Source organism: Cydia splendana, chromosome 1 (genome assembly GCF_910591565.1).
Source record: "Cydia splendana chromosome 1, ilCydSple1.2, whole genome shotgun sequence".
In the NCBI taxonomy this organism is placed as follows: Eukaryota; Metazoa; Arthropoda; class Insecta; order Lepidoptera; family Tortricidae; genus Cydia; species Cydia splendana.
This window is the reverse complement of record NC_085960.1, coordinates 34062726-34087531: the sequence shown is the minus strand read 5'-3', so window position 1 is coordinate 34087531 and position 24806 is coordinate 34062726. Positions and strand designations below refer to the sequence as shown.

The window sequence follows — 24806 nt, the reverse complement described above, 5'->3', positions numbered from 1 at the left end:
GATTGAATATTTTTGTTGTGATAGCACCAGTAGGGCTACCGCCAATACCGAAAATCGTCAATTGCGGGCATTTTTCTCTGTCACTCTAATTACGCCTTCATTGGAGTAAAAGAGTAAGATCCCCGCAATTTGCGAATTTCGGTATTCGCGGTAGCCCCTCAGGCGCACGCTGCTTGAGCAAATAGAATGCTATAGTCTGTCAAAGAGCGGCAAATTTAAAAAAATTACGTGCGGTACCGGACTATTTCTTGCATCTCATCTCATATTGATAGAAGCAAAATAGAACACAGGCACAGGCGAGTAACTGGCGTTTCAAGTTGTATAACCGGTCAAACAGCTATGTCAGTAGAAAAGGCGCTAAATTCGCGCCTACATTCCTGCCGCTTTTTTCTACTGACTGAAATGGCTTGACAGACTATATTATTATGTTATGAGGTACTATAGGTAGGTACTTATTTAGTCTGCTGGGTTTGTAGTACAGGTTTTAATTGAGTAAAAACACTTTTTTAGTGATAATTTGTTTTATTTGACATATAGGGCATAAACTATGAATAATATTATCAACAAAATAACATATTTAGAGACAGCACCCCTGGGATTGCAGGTTATAGTCTACTGTAACCGTTACTTACTTCTGGGGTATCAATTTGCAATGCAACCGCTTATCATCAGGCGGTTTCCTAAAATTGGATAATGAAACACAGACCCTAAAATATTTATTTCTTTAGATTCCTTAGTATTTGAGATCAATACACATTTATGACACTTATAATTTAGTTATTTTACATTCATTGTGCAAACTCGACATATCTCGTGTATATCTCGACGGTCTGTGGCGACACGAACGTCTTGCCAGTGCTCCTCCTGATATAGTCGCGGTACAGTTCGCGCGCGCCGCGCGTCACCGTGGGCGGGATGACGTCCGCCGAACTGTCGATCGTGAACGCACTGCTCACTGTCACGGTCACCGGGCTGGTCGGCTTGTATTGCAGGTTCGAGCGGCGCTCGAAGTTTACGTAGCGCCTATACCTGTTGAAATCGTAAATTATTATTGTCGAGGCTCGGATTCGTTTTAAACGGACGGCCGCGGGGGTTATTAATAAAAAAAAAGAAGTGTAGGTATTTTTCTGCCGAAATTTGCGCGGGGCAGCCGATGGAACAGCGCCATCTACCAATAAATCTGTTAACTAATAACGCTCACACAGTCATGTCGGCCTTGCTGGGGTCCCTGAGCGCGAGTCTGTGGCGGCGCTTGACGGCGACGAAGGGCGGCGGCGCGGGCGGCGCGGGCGCGGGCGGCGCGGGCGCGCGGCCGCCGAGGGAGCTGAGCTCGTCCTCCGTCGACGACGCGCTGTCTGAACTGCACCAACGTTCAACATTCAATTACCAAAGAGCAAATAATATAAATCCAGGACACGTTCGACGTGTTGCCTCCCTGTCACACGTACGAATTTACAATTGCGACAGAGAGGCAACACGTCGAACGTAGTTCCCGATAGGCCCTCTGCAGTCCCGGTCGTCTATTAGCTTCGAGCAACACGGAACGGAGGCGGCATTCGCACTATTTCCCCTCTGCCTAGGTACAAGATCAACTGATCTAGCGCGGGTAATAGAACTAGTTGCGCTCGGATTTTTCACTAGACCGAGTCCAGACGCGCGCGTGAACACAGCAGCAGAAAAAATGCCTAATTGCTTGGTTTTTTGTCGTAAAAAGAGGTCGGAGACATCAAATTTACAAAAAGGTGTTTGTAATATTTTTTTTACATGTCATACGTTTAATTACATTGGAACACAATTATTATATTTTAGTCTCATGTAAGGCCAAGCGCGCACCACGATTTTAATTTTTGCGACACGATTTTAGAATCGCGCTGTAATATATCGCAGAAAATTCAATGCGCGCACTGCGATGAAAAAGTCGACGATTCGTTCATTCTCTACATGGATTTTGTACCAGTCGTTTGTCATGAAACGTGTCTTTAATATGCGATCGCTGTATGACTTGAGCATTTATAACACAAAGGTGATCCCCGTCTATTTCCATAATTAAATGGTCAACAATTAGCGTCTCATTTTCTCATTCCGACATGTTGACGCTCGAAGAGCGAAATGCCGACTGAGGTCCGGGTGCGATTTTATTATCGCAGTGCGCGCGGGGCCATACAACTCCGTATGCTGCAATTCACTTTGCGACAATCGCGTCGCGAGTAGTCGCGGAAAAATGTGACAAATCACAATTTTAAAATCGCTGCGATTTTTTTGTCGCATATGCGCGCACTGCCATATAAACACATACGTTACATTTCTGCGACTAAATTATCGCGCGACAAAAAGTCGTGGTGCGCGCTTGGCCTAATTGTTGGATTTATGGATTTTGCTCGCCCAGTACAAATGGCGGATCGGTCGAGCGACAAATCCGACTTCTCATCTGTCAGAATACAATAAAATACTTCGACGAAAATGTGTTAGTGTGTGTGTTGTGGCACTTGTGACTCGTCCATACACAAAAAGAGAACGAGGTTTGCAAGATTTGTCTTTGACGTGTGTCATTTTCTATGTATTTGTGTCGTCATTACAGATTGGATTTTGTATGTAAGTGTGTGAGAAGTGCGACTGTGTGCACCTTTCCCCCCGCAAAAAATGGCAGAAAGATTTGTACGGTAAGATATCGCTTGGGCCCCTCCCTTCCGATGTGTCGGAAGCCGGTGTTGCTCGAAGTCTATTAGTTTTAATTAATTCAGATCCACTCTCTTTTCTCGATCGTTCAGATATTCTTGAATATACAGTTTAACTATTTTCGAAACCGGCCTACTCTATAAGGATGTCTCAAAATATACAATATATTCCAAATAGTTGTTTTCATGATTCATTTAAAGTCGAATCACATTTTGTGAAAATACAATCTAGTTTGAACCTTAATTCGGAAAGCTAAGGTTGAAATCCTATTGACGTATGTGCTCGTTAAATAGTGCTGTGCCTGGAATTGGTTTAAACACGAAATCCGTGGATTTATTGGGCATTCGGTGCAGGGGACAAGCGAATTGTAAACATCACATCTCAATTTATCAAGCCAAACTAACAAAATGCTCTAATGGAAAAACGTATCACTTTCTGCACACATTTTAGAACAACAATGACCCTCATTCAGATCATGAGAAATGAAAAAGTATTATGTACATATATATGTTTTAGTACTGACTCGCTAGAATTGTTAGAAGCGGTGGAGGCGCGTCCGCTGAGGCCGGGGTTGGTGCTGGTCCGGGTGACGGCGCGGCCTCGCACCACGAAAGGACTGAAGCTCTCCGCGAATGTCGGTGTTAAGTCGCGGAGCGTGTGACACATCTGCAGAAATTTCGTCATTTTTGATAGAATTATTATGAATGAAGAAAAATAACACTAATTTCTAAAAAGATGTTAAAACTTAATATTCTAAAAGATCGACCCGCATCCCTCCGGACGCAAAGATGCCCATCACGCTTGCTCGCTTACCGCGTTGAACCGGGATGGACATGGTTTGACCGCTGAGAAATTCGTAAAAAGTCCCATCTCACCTTGAACTCGTAACGCTCCGCGAACACAGTGTACTCGAAGGGCCTGTTGTAGTCGTGGTAGGTGTCCACCATTTCGAGGGCCCCGGAGTCCCCCCGCATGCCGATGATCTCGCAGCACAGCTTCCGCAGTTCGTTCGTCGTGTAGGGCAGACAATAGTCTTAGTAGATCAGCCGACTCACTCTAACTACACCCGCCTCACCTTGAACTCGTAGCACTCCGCGAACACAGTGTACTCGAAGGGCCTGTTATAGTCGCGGTAGGTGTCCACCATCTCGAGGGCCCCGGAGTCCCCCTGCATGCCGATGATCTCGCAGCACCAGCACAGCTTCCGCAGTTCGTTCGTCGTGTAGTGCAGACAATAGTCTTAGTAGATCAGCCGTCTCACTCTAACTACACCCGCCTCACCTTGAACTCGTAGCACTCCGCGAACACAGTGTACTCGAAGGGCCTGTTATAGTCGCGGTAGGTGTCCACCATCTCGAGGGCCCCGGAGTCCCCCTGCATGCCGATGATCTCGCAGCACAGCTTCCGCAGTTCGTTCGTCGTGTAGGGCAGACTATAGTCTTAGTAGATCAGCCGTCTCACTCTAACTACACCCGCCTCACCTTGAACTCGTAACACTCCGCGAACAGTGTACTCGAAGGGCCTGTTATAGTCGTGGTAGGTGTCCACCATTTCGAGGGCCCCGGAGTCCCCCTGTATGCCGATGATCTCGCAGCACAGCTTCCGCAGTTCGTTCGTCGTGTAGGGCAGACAATAGTCTTAGTAGATCAGCCGTCTCACTCTAACTACACCCGCCTCACCTTGAACTCGTAGCACTCCGCGAACACAGTGTACTCGAAGGGCCTGTTATAGTCGCGGTAGGTGTCCACCATCTCGAGGGCCCCGGAGTCCCCCTGCATGCCGATGATCTCGCAGCACAGCTTCCGCATTTCGTTGGTCGGGTAGGGCAGGTGCTTTAGTACGTCGTCGTCCCACCATTTGGTTAGCGATCTGTAAGAGAGATTCGGTCAGAGCGGAATCTAAAGCCCCCTCCACACTCGTGCGCGAATTGTGGCGCTAAGACGCGAACGAGAGTGTGGAGTCCATTTCGCAGATCTGCACGAGTGTGAAGCGGGCTTAACTTAGAAAAACCGGACAAGTGCGAGTAGGACTCACCCACCGAGGGTTTCGTACTTTTTAGTATTTGTTGTTATAGCGGCATCTTTGAAAATTTTAACTGTCTAGCTAACGGTTCATGAAATACAGCCTGGTGACAGACAAACGGAGAGACAGAAAGACTGACAGACGGACAGAGGAGTCTTAGTAATAGGGTCCTCTTGTATATTTTCAAATAATACAGGGGCAATTGGTGAGACATGTGTAATATAGATTGTAAAGTCAATTAAAATGTTGATTTATGGTAACCGTTAATTTTCTCAGTACATATGTACGGGATCAAATAGACAGCTCGGTGCAAGGTATTATTCAAAGGCCTACTAGTTTAGTCGTGTCCCTGCCTACGAAGCAGGAGGTCCCGGGTTCGAATCCCGGTAAGACAACCATCGGGTGTTGTAGATAGTAATTATTCCGGTACTCCCATATTTGGTTTGCTTATGTTGGTATTTCTTAGAACGCAATCTGCCCATTAAGGTGGTTCGATTTTCATACAAAATTCAATCGCATTGCATTAAGTCACTACACACTATTAGTACATAAATATTTCCGCATTTATCTACTTTCGAATATTCGTTTGCGCGAAATTAATAGGAAAACAATGTTTCATACAGAAATCATGCAATAATCATAGTTAAATTTTCATCAATTTTACGTATGTGTGTGTCACAAATGTCGTGTACAGATACATTTGCGACGTTGCCATACTATTTCCGACGTTGCCGGGCTGACCACGGCGCGAATTTGGAGTGCCGTCATGTTTAGTGCAATTTTGTTGACAGGTACTTAATTGACTGAAGCGAGAATAAGTACCCGAAATTCGTCAGCTTAGCTAAGAACTATCATGGCGTGTTTTGCAAACAGTCGCTTTTTTGCTTTCAATCGGAAAGTTCCCGGTTCGATCCCCAGCATTGTATGCTGGGATATAACTTTTTGTAATTTTTTTACACCTAAATTTCGTATTGTTTTTTTTTATGTTTATTTAATTTTTCTTATTTTCAAAAAGCGAATGACTACGCGTATTTGTTTATTTTTTACAAAGATAATTAGAAATTGTACTCTACCTAATCTCTTTGATTTTTACAATCAGGACATCCTCACTGCAATAAAAAAGAAATGTATAATATTTCCTGTGGTTGAAAATAATGGATTTTTTGTCCATGAATGAAGAACACAATTACAGTTACTACCAGGTAAGTAAATTATAACTCGATTATAACATTATTAGAATCCATATTGTTGCATCATCTTTCTTCCTATTACATCAGAGATTTTTTCCTATCATGATTCATGATATTATATTTCTTTCAGGTACAGGGACTACTACGGATAACAAATATGAAAAAAATGTACTTGTACTTGAATTCAAAATAAAAAAAATACTTAAATAAATGTTTTCATTTTATTTTAGGTAAAACCGGCCAAGTGCGAGTCGGACTCGCAAACGAAGGGTTCCGTACCATTATCTATAAAAAAGGGTCACCCATCCAAGTACTGACCCCGCCCGACGTTGCTTAACTTCGGTCAAAAATCACGTTTGTTGTATCGGAGCCCCACTTAAATCTTTATTTTATTCTGTTTTTAGTATTTGTTGTTATAGCGGCAACAGAAATACATCATCTGTGAAAATTTCAACTGTCTAGCTATCACGGTTCGTGAGATACAGCCTGGTGACATACAGACGGACGGACGGACGGACAGCGGAGTCTTAGTAATAGGGTCCCGTTTTACCCTTTGGGTACGGAACCCTAAAAGCTGTGAAAATCAGGTATTGAATATTTTTTTTGAAAACGTTGATAAAGTAATTTATTGATAGAGTCTGTGCGGAAAGAGAAGAGTCTTGAAATGTAGGGGAGCCCATACATTCTACGACTCTTCTCTTTCCGCACATACCCTAATACCAACTAATACTGAATATCTGGGGGAGCGGTGGTGGCCTAGCGGAAAGCGCGTGCGCCTTGCAATCCGGAGGTCGCGGGTTCTAACCCCAGCTCGTACCAATGATATTTGGTACGAAATATCATTTGATACCTATTTACCGAAACCTATTTATATACCGATACCTATTTTTCGGTGAAAGAAAACAATGTGAGGAAACTGGACTAATCCCAATAAGTTAACTCTCTGGGTTGGAAGGTCAGGGCAGTTGCTTTCGTAAAAACTAGTGCCCATGCCAATTCTGGGATTAGATGCCAAGCGGACCCCACGCGAGGAAGAAGAGATTGAATATCTGGGAGACCGACCAAAGCTTAGAAAACATATAAAAACTCAAAAATGCGCGTTTTCTCACAGATCAGACCTAGCTAAGAGATCCAACCCCTTATAGCAAATTTCATTGAAATCGTTAGAGCCGTTTCTGATATCATCCAAATATATAAATAAAAATATATATATAATAATTGCTCGTTTAAAGGTAAGATAACACAAAAAGACTAAAATAAACAAAAAGAAATTACCTACTCGCACCAGTCTTGAACCCCAATCCTCTTGCACGTATTTCCACGAACATACCGTTACGCTATTGCAACATACTTACGTTGTGTGAAATTGTCTACTACAAGGATCACGGAAACACTGTTTGCATGTGTGAGTAATAGTAGGAAAAAGCGTGACAGCAACACTCCGTCGAATTAAAAAGGTGGTTTTTGCACAATGAAGTATTCAATGTTTATTTTAATAGTTCAATATTTATTTAAAGAGTGCGCGAAACATACTTTTAAGTATACAAATACCATGACCATTTCACAAAAAAATAAAACCTGAAATTTTGCAAAAGTGGTGCCATCTAGCGAGAGTTAAGTTTTGAGTAACCTAGGCGAACCACCTTAAGCAAAAAGTTCGAAACGACGACCTACTAAGTATATTTTGTATTTTTTACCTGTTTCTCGGTATATACACGACCGCCTCCGGGTGGTGTAGATAGTAGTCGCTCGGGAACTCCCATATGGCCGGCTTGCCCGCGTCCGGTATGAACAGCCCCAGGAACAGGTTCATGGTGTTCTGTTTCTCCGCGTCGGAGAAGGTGTTGGAGTAGTAGCGGCTCAGGGTTTGCATTATGTCATTGCCGTGGGACGCCCAGGGGGCTGTTTTGCGGTAGGTTTTGATTCTGAAATTAGAAGGAAATTTAACTATAGATCAAAATAAAAAAAAAATCTACTCCAGCACTTTTATTTGTGAATTAAATGATTCGGCATATCTAAATCAACTTCAGTAGAAGCGCGGCGCTTGGGGCGAGCCGGCGCTTGTCTATAGGATCATAACAGAACTACTTAGCAAGTTAGCAATCATTTAATGAATATTCATACAATATAGTACAATTGTATTTTTATTAACGCTAACTTCTGGGCAAATATCTACAATCCACTTTGATTTACTCTTATGTATTTAATGGCACCCGTGCGCAGTCGCCCGCGATGTGCACCCCCGCTACCTACCAGGTGCCTTTAGACATAGAATTACAACTTATATGATTTTATGTGTATGTCTGTATGATACCTATGGACCAGTTGTGAGCCGCCGTACTGCAGGGCGAGCGTGTCGCCGTGGTCTTCATACAGCCCCTCCAGCAGGCGCGCGCAGTCCGAGTCGAACTCGACCACGGGAGACCCTATCAGGCCTAGAGCGTATAGCTGAAAAAAAAAACACAAAATTATTACTAAACTCTATGGCGTTTCGCTTCAGGAGGTCTACCGCGAAACCGAAATTCGCAAATTGCGGGGATCTTTCTCTTTTACTCCAATGTAGGCGTAACAAAAATGACAGAGAAAGATGCCCGCAATTTGCGAACTTCGATTTTCGCGGTTATAGCCCAGATTCTTGGTATCGAGATTCCACTGTATTTAAAAAAACCCGCCAAGTGCGAATCGGACTCGAGCACGAAGGGTTTCGTACCATTACGCAAAAACGGCAAATAAATCACGCTTATTGTATGGGAGCCTTTAAAATTTTTATTTTATTTTATTTTCATGAGTGACAGACAGATGGATAGCAGTCTTAGTAATAGGGTCTTGTTTTTACCCTTTGGGTACGAAACCCTAAAAAAAAATCACGTTAAGTATAGGCGGCATAATGCCGCTGGAAAGGCGCGACTACTCTAGGGATAAGGCTGTGTACACACCTGGTGAGCGAGCACGACCTTGCCGATGGCGAACTGCGCGGTGTTGGTGCGGTCGAGGCAGTCCACACAGTTGACGCGCACGAGGCCCGCCTGCAACACATAATATACATACATACCAACCCGCTTATTCATAAAACTTTACGGGCCTGATTTAGTTAAATTGTTTTATCCCTTTCTTATAAATACATAAGTAAAAAAGACAGATAAAGACAAAACGATTATTAGCTAATTGAGGTTTGTAAAGCGTTTATGAATAAGGGGGAAGTCTATACGAATGTTACATAAATAATCGAAAGTATTTAAGACGGAAGGGGACGACTGCGCGATATCTCCTTTCCATACAAATGCAAAATGTAGTCCCCATTTTCTCATAGAAACCAATAGTAAGTATATAGTTTGGCAAACCAATTTTGTCAGTACAAAATTACGCAAAATTCTAAAATTTCTATAGGTGGAAAACTTTTCGCGCCTACATTTCTCAAAATTGACTGCAGCCGGCCGCGCTCCGCTTGGCCTCTCGCTCTGCTAAGGAATACCCTTACATAGCACTACCTCGATGTCCTTCTGCTCTTCAGGAAAACAAGAAGATTTGAGGAGAATAGTATGGGGCCGCCGGGACAGTAACCTGCAGCTCCAACTTCAGGGAACAGGGCTGAATGAACGCGACACGCGATCGACAGCCCGCCTGCTTCCGGGCGGGCGTCCCTACACTACATCTACATAGCACTCCCGCTCGCGTGTATAGTGACGTTACCTGCAGGCGGCCGCGCTGGTGGCCGGGCGCGCCGCCCTGCTCGCCGTCGGCCTCGCCTGGGCCTCGCGCGCCGCTCAGAAATACCCCCGTGCGCCGTACTGCCGCTCGCGCGAATAAGGCTAGCCTGGTAACATTACCCTTTATTACATTGTGTCTTGTTATTTTTAAACAAAATCAAAAATTCATTGATAGCAACCTCGTGCCGCCGACCACACCTAATTACCTATAAAGGAAGTTTGAATCTACCTAAGTAGTTGTATTTTAATAAAGTTCATTTGTTCGAAAATTTTACGAGTCAAATTAATTGGTACATACTTTGTTTGTTACATACAGTCACATGGTCAGTCAGTCAATGGTACATACAGTCGGCAACAGTATTTGATTAGCACCTTTACATACAAACTTCTATGCAGGGGTGGTACCTTTGCAGCTGACTATACATTGGGCGGACGGGGGGTAGATTCATAAGACCTGGCGCGAGATGTCTACTGTCTACTGAACTGTCAATATTATATGAGTAAATCCTCAGACTAATTCGTCTTTAGATGGCGTTGTATGGATCCATACATTATGCGGTATTAACTCTAGTTTTCTAACTAAAGTTGATGCCAAAAACTACCCAAAAAGCTTAAGTCCAGTGGCCACAAAACACCATCTATTTCAGCAGTAAAACTAAGCGACAGGAGTGCGATATACTCTTAAATCGAAATTAAATAAATCGATGATCAACTCAAGTTACGCTAGGTGTACAATCATTGGCGAGGTTGCGGAAGAGTACTTCGGCGTTCCTGGGACCTCGCCATATAGCAGCGAGGCGGCAACAGAGGGGTTTTAGTGGGTAAACCTGGGGTCTCATTAGCCCACAACAGGGAGTCCCACATAACCATCCCGGCCCGTCCCCGCGCCGGGTGGTATGCGTAAAGCATTTCCCCTCTTAAAAAAAGGTGTACAATCATGTTTACTTTACTTACTTGTCCAAAACCTTAGCATCGGCCCCTTTATTCATCCTAGCCATATCCAAATGGAAGTACTGCACGCCGTGCTCCGGTGGCAAAAACTGATTCAGATACTTCACTGCATTACTAATAACGTCCGTCAATAACGACTCATGCCTCTTCTTCTCTCTCTTCTTCACCAGATTAAGTATCATGACGGGGGCGCCGTATCTCCTCATGAGGTTGTTGAAATGCTTGGCGGGTATTTCGGCGAAGGGGTCGCTCAGGTCGATGGAGATTTGGGGTTTGGGCACCATTTTGGAGATGTCCTGCGACCAGAAGCTGGGGATCGAGCCCCGCATTTGGACGAAGGAGCTGAAGCTGTAACAAGAATTTAATATGACTTGGAACTCCGGTAGCCGTTTAAGAAGTGTAACATTTACGGTAGATGTCGCTAGGGCGCGTCGCGCGCATAATCATAATCATAATCATAATCATAATCATTTTATTCGTAAAGCTAATTTACATGTCAGCCTGGATACAAATTTAAAATTATACGTAAAAATAAATAATCCTTACATAGTAAGCATAATCCGATTAAATATCAATTTGTAAATGTAATTCTATAAAGCTAGAACCTACAAAATAAAAAAGTCAATTATACAAATCTAATAATAAAAATGTCAACACTTTCAATAGAAAGTAATCAAAGTATTTTTTACAATAATTATTGCTTGGTCATTATGAACTCGTCATAATTGTAGAACGGGCGCTCAATAAGCCAACTTTTTAGGCGATGCTTAAAGGTGCTTACACTTTGGGCCTCAGTTATATTTTTTGGTAGATGGTTATATACCGTGGGACCCGTCACGTGACTCAATTTCGAGGACTTGGCAAGCCTGCGGCTGATAGCAATGAGCTTATCTGCATTTCGAGTATTGCGCCCATGTACCATGCCATTTGTTTTATACATGTGAATGTTTTCACGCACATAAACTGCTATTTGCATAATTACAATAGCAGGTAGCGTAAGTATGCCTAACTCTTGAAAAAGGTGTTTAGCTGGTGTATCAATTGGTACTCGTGCAAGGATTCTAATGGCGCGCTTTTGCAGGCGGAAGGCTCTTTCCCACTCGGCACAGCGACCCCAGAGTTCAGCCCCATATTGCAACAGAGAGTGGACGGTAGCGAAGTAACACGTACGGGCAACCTCTGGAGTCACTGTCCTAGCAACTCGGCTTAGAGCGAAGCAGGCACTAGCTATTCTGCTGCACAACTTGTCGACGTGCCTATCCCATTTCAAACCCGAGTCAATTTCAAACCCCAGAAAGGTTGTGGTGATGGTTTGGTCGAGCAATGTTCCATCGATCTGAACAGGGAGTGGTGACATAGGGCGGCCCGCTAAATTAAAGTGAATGTAGTGAGTCTTTTTTAGGTTCAGAGCGAGGCCGTTTGTTTTGAACCATAGAGCGAGCTGCGCTGCTGTTTCGTTTAATGCCTGACGGACGCCATCTATGGTTGAAGCTGTTACAATAGCGGCAACATCATCAGCATACATAAGGACGTCACCCGTTTTTATAGCGTCCGGCAGGTCGTTTAGAAGCAGAGAGAAGAGAAGGTTCGATACAGACGATCCCTGCGCAACGCCCATCTGTGCTCCGGATGGATCTGATCTCGCCCTCCCACCATCACCGACAACGACTTGCGATCTATTTTGCAGGAGGCTCTTAAATAGAGATAAGACAGTGCCCTGGATGCCATAATACTGTAGCTTGCCCTCGAGCACAGCGTGGTCGGCGACATCAAACGCCTTTGAGAGATCGCAGCACAAGACGGCCACTTGCATTTGATGCTCTCTGGCGGCCATGATGCGCCGAACCAGCTCGCGGGTCAGGGAGGTTGTGGATCGGCCCGCGCGGTACGGTGGAAATATTCACTGTCACATATGGTGGAAATATTCACTGTCCTCGGGTGAAGTCGCGGTAGCTCAGTTGACAGAGCAATGGGCTGATCCATTGTCGCGAGTTCGAGCCTCGCTCGAGACAGCGAATTTTTGACTTTTAATTGTGTCGCTTAACTTCGAACTCGGGTAAAACCATTCGTCCCTCGCAGCAAATATCTACCCTATTGCCTTATCTCAATACCAAAATCGCGTAATCTGACAGATGGATTTACCTGAGTTTGAAGTTAATCGACTCGATTTATGTTTAAGCTTAATAGCTTCGTTTAATTGTAGACGTTTCTGCTTGATACGAAATAGGTTAAAAAGTACAAATCAAATAAACGAGAAATATGTAGAGATGTAGTGCATAATTATTTTCCTTCGTATTTTCACGGAAACGTACGAACGTGTCTTGCTATTTCAGTCAGTCTCGGTACAAAAAGTACTGAGGTTGACTGAAGTAGCATGAAAAATACGAACGTTTCCGAGAAAATACGATCGCAAACAACAACAGGGTGATGTAGACTGGACGACCGAAGAAAGATGTTGAGGTTGCTCTGTTTAATGGGGTTGGCAACTGTCAAAGGTTTGCATAGATGGCGCCATCATAGCTTGCCCCTTTTTCTATGAGATTTGGCTTTTGGGCTGGCATCCGCAATATTAAAAACACAAAAATTTTACACATTTCTAGGGATTGACAGGGCAAGCTATGATGGCGCCATCTGCTAAAAACTTCGACCGGCCAACCCCATTCAACAGTGTTGGGCATTCAAGAATAAAATCATTATTTGAATAAGAATTTGTAGGAATAAAATCATCTCGATTTTATTCCCGTCAATAATATTCAAATAATTTTGGTCGGGAATAATTCGTATGAGAAAAAATTGAATGAGAATAACATATTCTTAATCAAATCAATATAATCATGATTTTTATTCGAAATAATATTCCACGAATAAAAATGTGGTCTGGGTACCGTATAGGTACTAATTACGTATAGTTAGGTAGATGTAATAGTAGTTAGTCTCTTGTCTAATTTATACCCATTTTATGGAATAAAATCTTACAAATTGACTGTCGCATAGTTTGAGTAACCGTATTATTTTTAATTTACTAACCAAATCATTAGGTTCAATTTAGCTGGTCTGGGGGCCCAGCCAACATGCCAATCGCTTGCGCTCCAACAACGAAGCGCTTTCTGTCTCTATCACTCTTACATATTTGTGCGATAGAGAGACAGAGATAGCGTTTTGTTGTCGTAGCGCAAACGTTTGGCATGTTGGCTACGCTCCCAAGGTGCCTAGCCAAGATGCCAATTTTTGTTTTTATTTTAACAACCACATCATTAGGTAAATTTAGCTGTTCTGGGGGCCTAGCCAACATGCCAATCGCTTGCGCTCCAACAACGAAGCGCTTTCTGTCTATCACTCTTACATATTAGTGCGATACAGAGACAGAGATAGCGTTTGGTTGTCGTAGCGCAAACGATTGGCATGTTGGCTACGCACCCAAGGTGCCTAGCCAAGATGTAAATTTTTGTTTTTAATTTAATAACTAAATCTTTGGGTACAATTTAGCAGTTCTGGGGGCCTAGCCAACATGCCAATCGCTTGCGCTCCAACAACGAAGCGCTTTCTGTCTCTATCACTCTTACATATTAGAGACTGAGCATTTCATTGTCGTAGCGCAAACGATTGGCATGTTGGCTACGCATCCAAGGTGCCTAGCCAAGATGACAATTTTTATTTTTTATTTAATAACTAAATCTTTGGGTACAATTTAGCAGTTCTGGGGGCCTAGCCAACATGCCAATCGCTTGCGCTCCAACAACGAAGCGCTTTCTGCCTCTATCACTCTTACATATTAGTGCGATAGAGAGACAGATACCGTTTCGTTGTAGTAGCGCAAACGATTGGCATGTTGGCTACGCACCCAAGGTGCCTAGCCAAGATGACAATTTTTGTTATTAATTTAATAACTAAATCTTTGGGTACAATTTAGCAGTTCTGGGGGCCTAGCCAACATGCCAATCGCTTGCGCTCCACCAACGAAGCGCTTTCTGCCTCTATCACTCTTACATATTAGTGCGATAGAGAGACAGATACCGTTTGATTGGTTATTAAATTTAAAAGAAAAATTGTCATCTTGGCTAGGCACCTTGGATGCGTAGCCAACATGCCAATCGTTTGCGCTACGACAATGAAATGCTCAGTCTCTAATATGTAAGAGTGATAGAGACAGAAAGCCCTTCATTGTTGGAGCGCAAACTATTGGCATATTGGCTAGGCCCCTAGAACAGCTAAATTGTACCCAAAGATTTGGTTATTAAATTAAAAACAAAAATTGGCATCTTGGCTAGGCACCTTGAGTGCGTAGCCAATATGCCAATCGTTTGCGCTACGAGAACGAAACGCTATCTCTGTCTCTCTATCGCACATTAACGTAAGAGTGATAGAGACAGAAAGTGCTTCGTTGTCGGAGCACAAGCGATTGGCATCTTGACTAGGCCCCCAGAACAGCTAAATTTACCTAATGATTTGGTTATTAAATTAAAAAGAAAAATTGTCATCTTGGCTAGGCACCTTGGGTGCGTAGCCAACATGGCAATCGTTTGTGCTACGACAGCGAAACGCTATCTGTCTCTCTATCGCACTAATATGTAAGAGTGATAGAGAGAGACTATACGCAACTCTACGGAGCATTAACGTTTGGCATATTGGCTAAGCACCCTGATCGGATGATAGAACTATATAGTGTATAGCGGAACTCTTCAATGTGTACTATACCTAAACTAAAGTAACAAATATCAATTCAATCCGACTTTTAAATAGAAGGGTGAAAATCAACTTACAAAATATAACCGATTGTACTACAAAAATTTACTTAATTCTAAATAACATTTTAATTGAATAAAACCTTATTTTTTTTATTCCGCATTTAAAATAAAAGTCACATGATTTATTCACCTTAATTTTATTCTAAAATAATAAGTGCAAGAATTATTCTAATTCAAATCGATTTGAATAAGAATAAAATTTCTGTTTTTATTCTTATTCTTATTCAAGTTCATTTTTGCCCAACTCTGCCATTCAATAGGATAGTTATAAAAGGAGTTGTTGGCCTTACCTGCCATTAGAGAAGAAGGATACCATAGAGTCGTGCACGATCTGCTCGGTCTCCACCTCGTCGGCCACGTCTCCGTGCATGTTGGCTCCCCGCTTCAGGAACCTGGTGCCGGCGTAGCGGTTGCTCCATTTGGCTACCAGGGTGATGTAGACTGGACGACCGAAGATGTTGAGGTTGCTCTGTTTAATTCAATGAAGTTATAAAAGGAGTTAGACTTACCTGCCATTAGAGAAGGAGGATACCATAGAGTCGTGCACAATCTGCTCGGTCTCCACCTCATTGGCCACGTCTCCGTGCATGTTGGCTCCCCGCTTCAGGAACCTGGTGCCGGCGTAGCGGTTGCTCCGTCTGGCTACCAGGGTGATGTAGACTGGACGACCAAAGATGTTGAGGTTGCTCTGTTCAATACAATAGGTTAGTTTACCTTCTGAATGTTATTCGTAGGTCGTACCTTTTCTTCAGTACCTAATTCTGTTATAAAGTACAGGAAAATAGAGATAGGATGCGAATGTATGGCGCTTGCAGTCAGAATAGAATTTTATGAAAAAGATTTTACGTAAAATAGACGTAACTTTACCTACCTACCGCTCTTTAGCGATAAGGCTGCTTGTCTGTCGTGTATTTGTTCCGTTGTAAAATTATTTTTAAGTAGAGCTATAAACCGAATAAATACCTGTTCAATGAACCCATGCACAATATAGAGGATCCAGTCGGGATGCAGCTGAGAATGCACCGGTGACAGCAGGTGGCTGTTCCAGACAAACCTCCACTCCGGAACAGTTCGGACACCAAATTCCAAGCTTGCTCGGGGCTCTGATCTGAAAATATCAATTTGTTATAACATTAAATTAATAAAATAAAAACTCTTCAACACACAAAACTGATTTTGAATTGAACAATTCTATATAGCCATTTATTTCCGATGGACATTGGTTATTAAATTGATATTATCATTTATTTTTATGTAAATTACAAAATGTCCCACAATTCGGTGTGCCTTTTGGCATAGGCCTCCTCCAACCTTCTCCACTGTACTCTGTCCTCAGTACAGTGGAGGACAGAGTACTGGAATAATGCGCCTTTATAGTAGCATTGGCAGTAGGGGGACACTCACAGAAACAAATAAAATATTTGTCAATTCAAATGAACAATCTGCACAGTGACAACTGCAAATGCAAATAACTCTTTAGTACCTAATTGTTGCTCAAACTAAAGAAGTATTTAATCACAAAAAAATCACCCTGATTTCTGCTGTCTCTGCTGCAACTGTTTCTTCCAAGTTTCAAATATATCTTCATCATCATCAACCGCCTGACAAGTGCACTTCTCCTCATCACTAGAGTGCAGATTTGAACGATACACCGCTGCCGTAACCGGCTCAGGGAACAATGCCGGTGCCAGCTTCCGAGGCGGTGCCATGTTCATTTGCAAAGTATGTGTTATATCGTAACTATAACTATAATAGAAATTCGTTGACAAATCGATAGCCAGGAACATTTTCAAGTATCTCTGTTCGTCAGGGTGCTGCGGTTTGTTGCTGTCGCTTGGTATGTAGATGGTTGAGGTGTCCTCGATCTTGTAAATGGAGTGGGCGCCAATCATGGCTATTTTACGCCTTTTCCTTACCAGGATGATGTAATAGCCCTCTAGAAATCTGATAAAACCTGCAAATAAATAAATAATGTAAGCAAATGCTCATAAAAAGGAGTTGTGGCTTAAACAATATTGGCACAGCTGAAATAGAATTTCAGTCTATACTATGTTATAAATTATTTTACTTTGACTTTATCATCAAACCCGTCAACAAAACTTGGCGAGACAAATGCAATTTAGATTAGTCAAAATAAAGATTAAAATTCACGGGGAGCCAGTTGAAGAAGTAACAAAATTTACATATCTGGGAAGTGTTATGAACCCCCTGGGAGGTGCAGAAGCGGATGTTGAAGCTCGCATCAATAAAGCCCGCGCCGCTTATGCGCAGTTGAAACCCGTATGGACTTCCACAGTCATCACTCGCCGCACCAAGCTAAGGGTTTTCAACTCGAACGTAAAGTCGGTCCTCCTATATGGATGCGAGACATGGCCCGTCAAGCAAGACATAACCAGTAGACTCCAGGTGTTTGTAAACAAGTGTTTGCGGCGAATCGTAGGAGTCTACTGGCCACGGACCATCTCCAATGTTAAACTATGGGAACTGACTGGCCAAAACCCTTTAGCTAAGGAGATACTTCTGCGGAAATGGCGCTGGATAGGACATGTTTTACGAAGGCCAAACAATCACCTATCCAAGCAAGGGCTGACCTGGAAAATTCCCGGAAAAAGAGGACAAGGTCGCCCACGTACCACCTGGAGGCGCACAGTGGAAAAAGAGGCGGCATCAGTTGGCCTCGGCTGGGCGGAGCTGGAAGAGGCCGCGCTGGACCGCGAAGAATGGAAATCCCTTCTGAGAGCCCTATGTCCCTGATGAGGGATAACAGGATATCATCATCATCAAAGATTAAAATTCGAATGGGAAACCGTTTCATAGGTCTCTGGTCGGCTAGAGGTTATAAAATCTTACCAACTATCCCAAAAGCAGAGACAAGTTTGTTGAATCCGGAGTTCTTCCCAGCTCGATTCCCGCAACCAATCATGTTCAGGAGCTGATGGATCTCCTGCTTGTTATACTCCACTTTGTCGTCTATCAGCGCCAGCTCTTTGGAGTCTGTCCTGTCTATTTTCAACACTCGAAATCTTGTTTGGGTATTGTTAGAACCAATTAGGTAAAATCTCTGGAAATCAAAATAAGTAAATAATTGAGCTTGTCTTTGTTCTTTAACTTTCAATCATTGTATATATCTAAGTGTTGTTTATAATAAAATGTTTACTACTACAAAGATTTGTAAATACGCCCCATTTTGCAATGAGTGTCCACGTCAGGTTATATCAAATATAATTTGTATTGAGGAAGTCAGAGCGTTTATAGTTGCTCTTACATTATTACTAAATCTATCTTGACTTACCGCTTTAGTTTCATAAAGAGCTATTCTTTGTATAGAGCTAATTATTGGATGAAACATAACATCGGGCTTGGACATTTTTGTAATCTCAATAAAGTTGTTAACAACTTTGCAGTTCTGATGTTGATATTTACAGCGAAATTTAGAGGCTGTTTATTAAAATCAAGTTAAATCAATTGCATGTTCTTTCTATTAATCTTAGATATAATAAACTAACATAAGTAAACGTATCAGCTGTGCCGTATTATTCAAAGAGCATATAATCACTACGTTGATACGTTCTAGTATTATTTATAAAATATAAATGTCAATGTCAATATTGACATAACATGCAAACCCACGTTCCAAATTATTAACGATCTCAAAATACTAATTTGGATAAAAAGGAAACATGAACTAAAGCAAAGTTCGTAGAATAAATTGTGTGTGTTTGTAATTTTTTTTCATTAATATAAAATGTTATAGTTTGTCAAAGTACTGTCTCATTTCAAACATAGACAGATAAAATTATACTATCTTTGTCTTACACGAGTACTAGCCCCCAAAAGAAAAGGATGAGTATAGTTTTCTTTTTTTTTACTGACAATTTGGTTTGCCAACTATAATATTTAAATTTCAGTAGTAAAAGGGCTACTACTTCTGCGTTATATTTATTAGTTTTGGAGCAACCCTACAACAAATGACAGAACGGTAAAATAAAAACTTAAAAAACCGGGCAAGTGCGAGTCGGACTCGCGCACGAAGGGTTCCGTACCATAATGCAAAAAACGGCAAAAAAACACGGTCACCCATCCAAGTACTGGGCTATAACCGCGAAAATCGAAGTTCGCAAATTGCGGACATTTTTCTCTGTCACTCTAATTACGCCTTCATTGGAATAAAAGAGAAAGATCCCCGCAATGGCCGCAATTTGCGAATTTCGGTTTTCGCGGTAGCCCCTCTGACCCCGCCCGACGTTGCTTAACTTCGGTCAAAAATCACGTTTGTTGTATGGGAGCCCCACTTAAATCTTTATTTTATTCTGTTTTTAGAATTTGTTGTTAACACGGCAACAGAAATATAGTCGCACCAAGAAAAGTCTGCAGCGGATTTGATAGCCCACGCAGTGTAAGTGTTATTTATACGTCATAATTTCATAATAGAAGTTTGACGTTTAAAATGACACTTGCACTGCGTGGGCTATCAAAACCGCTGCAGACTTTTCACGGTCTGACTATATATGTCGCAGTCAAAAGTGTGAACTGGTCAAAAGAACTTTTAACCGACAAAAACAGGCAAAACTGCTTTTGACTGAGCATGTTGGTCAAAAGTAGTTTCACCACTTTCACCTGAAAATCATTGGCTAATAGTAATTGTGACTGTTACTATCAGTCAAAAGTACTCCCAGAAATAGGTAGGTTAGGGTTATTTTTTTTTTTGCTACGCCCAAAAACGAAACTGTTCCCAGAGATAGGTAGGTTAGGGTTATTTTTTTTTGCTACGCCCTAAAAACGAAACTGTTCCCAGAGATAGGTAGGTTAGGGTTATTTTTTTTTGCTACGCCCTAAAAACGAAACTGTTCCCAGAGATAGGTAGGTTAGGGTTATTTTTTTTGCTACGCCCTAAAAACGAAACTGCTGCCAGAAATAGGTATGATTTTCAGGTAAAACTACTTTTGACCAACATGCTCAGTCAAAAGCAGTTTTGCCTGTTTTTGTCGGTTAAAAGTTATTTTGACCAGTTCACACTTTTGACTGCAACATATACATCATCTGTGAAAATTTCAACTGTCTAGCTATCACGGTTCGTGAGATACAGCCTGGTGACAGACGGACGGACGGACGGACGGACGGACAGCGGAGTCTTAGTAATTGGCTCCCGTTTTACCCTTTGGGTACGGAACCCTAAAAATAGTTATTTACTTACGATACAAGTGCGGAAAAGAGGAAATTCGAATTATGATATTTAAATCGACACAAGTTGCGAATTACCTATTCGCACGTATATCGTACAACGTTTTACAGTACATATGGCCCTTTAAACTTTTGACATACGCACGAAAAGTGCTATTTTACGCACCAGTGCGGGAAAATAGGACCATATATATGTACTGTAAAAAAATTTAAATACCTATTTTAGGGTAACCATACAAAATGTTTCTTTTGTTTTTTTTTTGCTTTGTCCCTATAATGTGGGGTATCGTTAGATAGGTCTTTTAAAACAAATAGGGGTCTTCGAAAACCATTTTTTGATATAGTGAATATTTTCGGAAATAAACGCTCCGAAAGAAAAACCGGACAAGTGCGAGTCGGACTCGCCCACCGAGGGTTCCGTACTTTTTAGTATTTGTTGTTATAGCGGCAACAGAAATACATCATCTGTGAAAATTTCAACTGTCTAGCTATCACGGTTCGTGAAATACAGCCTGGTGACAGACGGACGGACGGACGGACAGCGGAGTCTTAGTAATAGGGTCCCGTTTTACCATTTGGGGACGGAACTCTAAAAATATGTGTCCTCCAAAACTTTAGAACCATAGGTCCGAAAAATATGAAAAAAATCGTGAAACAAAAGCTTAATAAATACTTTCAATGAAAACTATAGCGAACATGATCGGTCCAGAACCTCTCTCTGTCTCTTCTCAGCATATTTGCGTCCACTGCTGAACATATGCCTTTTTCATGGATTGCCATGTTGTTCTGAATACAATTAAACAGACCTAATAGTCAAACGTGTTGTGTTTATACTCCAGGAGCTCGGCATCACACAGCGACAGCGTACACGTACAGTCGCGCATATTTACTGCATTACTTTGGCCATGTCTCTAGGCGAGATAACGACTCCATATAGAGCGACTGGTCGTACAAGGAAGAGTGGAGGGAATCAGATCGCGCGGCAGATCACTTATGCGCTGGATTGACCAAATAAAATCCGCATTGGGAAACCGCGTTGCTGACTGTGCCAGACAGTCTGCCAACAGAGAGAGATTGCGGGAGATCGTGCGAAAAGCTGTGTCCGCCTCTACTACCGATGCGGACGCATCAACGTGAACACGGCCGCTCTGTCAAGAGCGATACGACAGAGAAGAAGAATAGTCACTAACTAGCACAATACATATACATATGTACAACGTACTTAGTGCAGCGGCCTTCATCCAAGTTATGATGTTACGTTAGTTTTAAAGATAAACCGACGAGATCTCTTCAAATTAAGTGCAATATATGTGCATAAGAAATACGTCCGTTGAATCAATGGCCCTTGATAATTATTATGTAGGTGTGTTTGTGGTTTTGAATTGGATGATTACTTAATTAGTATGTGCGCTTGCGTCGGCATTCATTATCTACACAGAGAACCTTCTGTATTCTGTAACATGTGTTGTTATTGTTGTCAAAGATGTTTTCTTGAACAAACTTGATAAAAGTCATTCTATTTCCTATTTGGTATAGATACGCTGTTTTGCCGTAACAGGGCAGAATAGTTTTTTGTTTAACCCCTCGTGCTAATATTGATAATGATAACCGAGCAAACGAAAGATTCCAAAATGGAACCAGAAGCTCCAAATGGAACCATGGCACGGAAAGGGGAATGATTCCCCGTACCATGGTTCACTAGATTCCCCGGGAATCTTAAGCGTTGCGAGGGTTTCAATGCACGAGGGTTAAACAAACTTTTGCTACCGAGTGAAACACAAAATTGTTCACCTGTAAGTAAAACATTAATTGCGAATCCTATCCAAATGGACACTATTAATTAAATATTTATCATTCAAAACACAGAAAATAAAAATAAAAATCGGTTTTCCATCCCTCTTTTCCCAGTTATATTTTACATTGTACCTAACTACCTATAGGTATATTTTGTATACATAATATGCACATCAAAAACATTCGTAAGTACACAATTTATGCCCTCCGCATCGCAGCAGTCGCATCATATTTTAAACCTGTCATGCGGCATTTTCGTCACAACAAAGTAAAGGGCTTTATTCGGAATGTTGCCTACTGGCTTGGCATTAGATGATTAGATTGAAATCGAATTGGTAAATTTCGTTTTCATCGCCGCGATGTTTTCAAATTCAAATACAAACATATTTATTGCTCATAATATTACGATGAATACAGACCCTGTGGGCACAACATTTTTTACGATTATGTGTAGCCTGTGTAGGTACCTACCTAAAGTATGATGCTATAGAGTTAGACCAAGGGAAGTCTGCAACGATTTTGATAGCATACGCAGTGCCATAAGATAATAATAGAATAGAGACCAGCATTCGACGCGAGAAGTATTATGCCTATAATGATGATGATGGATTCCTGTTATCCCTCATTAGGGACATACGGCTCGCAGTAGAATCCTCCATTTTTCGCGATCTTGAGCCGCTACTTCCAGCTCTTTCCAGCGGAGTCTTAAGAATGCCCATATTTATTGCATTTGGCGCCGAATGCAGCTATGAATAATTAAAGTACCTGTACGAGAGACAAGCATTGTACCGGTTATACTAGCTATTATAATATAATATTTAATGTAATAACAAATTAGTAGCCTAATTTATTAGAATTTTGAACTAGAAGTTGTTAATGAGATCAAAACCAAATTGATAATTTTTTGCAAAAAATTGTAAACCTATGTAATTATTTATTCTATCTAGTTAGTCATTTAAAAAGTCGATTCTGACGGCTTTTGTTAAATCATGTTTTATCAGAATCCGACTATTGGATGTTTTACCTACTGAGATTTTCTTATCATAGGTATGTACCTACCTATACTAATTACACTATATGTATGTACCTATATTGTATAATTTTAAAGTGTCGGTATGATAATACTATTACTTAATCTGTGGTGTCGGGCAACGCTCATTGGCTCCCTGGCGTTGCAAACGTCCATAGGATACCGTAACCTCTTACCATCAGTCGAGCTGCATGGTTGCCACATCGACATGAAGTCAGAAGGGTTTTACAACCGCGCCTTTGGCAACCTCTTGACTTGACTACCTACTCTTGAGTTGCAAGCATTCATAGCTTAGGTACTCTACTCCCACCGGTTACAGGGAAGCATGTATCCGTGAAAATTAAGGTAGGTCAGGCACCTGTAAAAATCTGAGATATTTTCGCATTAATACTTAATACACCTAGAGTAATAAAAACGAGTCATTGTGTAGGCGTATAGTTATTTCCTTACAAAGTGTCTATGTGTATTGAGTATGGATAGCGTGTCGACACACCTAAAACCTTGTACCTTGGTATAAACATAGTACATACTTAACATTATGTAGACATCCGAGGCTTATTGTTAAGTCGAGTTGCCATTGCCAGTATTGCCACTCCCTCACTCAAATATTCGTGGGATACAGAACTGGGTCAAACCTAAAAACCTGGCCCTTTTCCCTATTTCCATTCTCCTCCCAATTTCCTATCCACATGTGACATTCTGGGTGTTACGAATACAATCATTGTGTAGGTTCGTGTGGGTTTTATAAAAAAATAAGGTACCAACCGGCATTTATTCCGATCGCTTTTGCGAGTATTGCAACTCGCGAAAACCGGTATAGATTGACCTATGATCACTCAAATTTTCATAGTTTATAAATCTCCGGAAATAACAATGTTAAATAGATATACTTTTTGCTGATATTTGGATTGTCGTATACATCATATATCCAAGATAAATCTCTTAATCTCCCAAACAAAAATTAATATCTCACACTTAGGTATGGCCTCTCCAAACGTCACCGGTAAATCGCATGTGATTGCAATACATTGCTGCATTTTATCGATCGATTGAATTCGTTGCTCCTACTTAACCATCACTAATTATCTAAGATCACATGCCATTTGTTTATTTATAGATCCATGGAAAGGGTGGGGGGAAGCATGGGGGTTACGACAATCCCCTGGGTCCTGGGCTGGCCCTAAAATGGCTAAAATTTGGCTATACGACCCGCGAAATGTGTCGCAAAATACTAGAATTTGACCATACAATATGACTGACTCTGGATCCGATTTGTTGCCTGTAAAATTAAGCAAGGTCTGTAGCCTACGGGTAGCGGTAGCTTTTGGAATAGTTATCCAGCGCTAAAAGACATGCGCATTGATGGCGCTAGCGTCGCTCGTACGCGGCGCAGCGCCGGGCTGCAGTCCCGCGCGCGCCGCCGCCCCCAACCCACCTGTCTACGCGTCTACCTGTCTCAGTGCCCGTATAACACCAAAACAACCATGCTTTCACCTTCTTAACTTAAAAC

General features: G+C 41.9%; 1 protein-coding gene and 1 long non-coding RNA gene across 3 annotated transcripts in view; both read right to left on the bottom strand.

Annotated features, from left to right (window-relative positions):
• The window catches only part of LOC134794132 (uncharacterized), a 331004-nt gene that overhangs the window by 290607 nt on the left and 15591 nt on the right, over positions 1–24806 (bottom strand). The window lies entirely within an intron of this gene.
• LOC134794054 (polyphosphoinositide phosphatase) lies at positions 685–18778 on the bottom strand. 2 transcript variants are annotated; one of them, XM_063765759.1, is made up of 14 exons: positions 18584–18778; positions 18142–18352; positions 16822–17245; positions 16255–16399; positions 15801–15979; positions 10550–10894; positions 9579–9702; positions 8825–8914; positions 8203–8336; positions 7586–7813; positions 4356–4545; positions 3200–3342; positions 1202–1360; positions 685–1029 (listed from the first exon to the last, which is right to left on the bottom strand). In XM_063765759.1, the coding sequence occupies exons 1-14, from the start codon at positions 18656–18658 to the stop codon at positions 789–791; spliced, it is 2688 nt and encodes an 895-aa protein (XP_063621829.1). In that variant the 5' UTR covers positions 18659–18778; the 3' UTR covers positions 685–788. The 2 variants fall into 2 exon arrangements, with proteins under 2 accessions (XP_063621829.1, XP_063621828.1); XM_063765758.1 differs by lacking the exons at positions 685–1029; positions 1202–1360; positions 3200–3342; positions 15801–15979 and adding an exon at positions 15582–15760 and having other exon boundaries at positions 4325–4545; positions 18584–18776.

Coding starts and splice junctions, on each gene's coding strand:
- LOC134794054 (XM_063765759.1), bottom strand. CDS start 18,658: ATGTCCAAGCCCGATGTTATGTTTCATCCAATAATTAGCTCTATACAA. Junction 3,343..4,355: donor CGGAGTGCTACGAGTTCAAG/GTGAGGCGGGTG, acceptor AAATTTCTGCAG/ATGTGTCACACGCTCCGCGA. Junction 1,030..1,201: donor AGCAAGGCCGACATGACTGT/GTGAGCGTTATT, acceptor CGATTTCAACAG/GTATAGGCGCTACGTAAACT.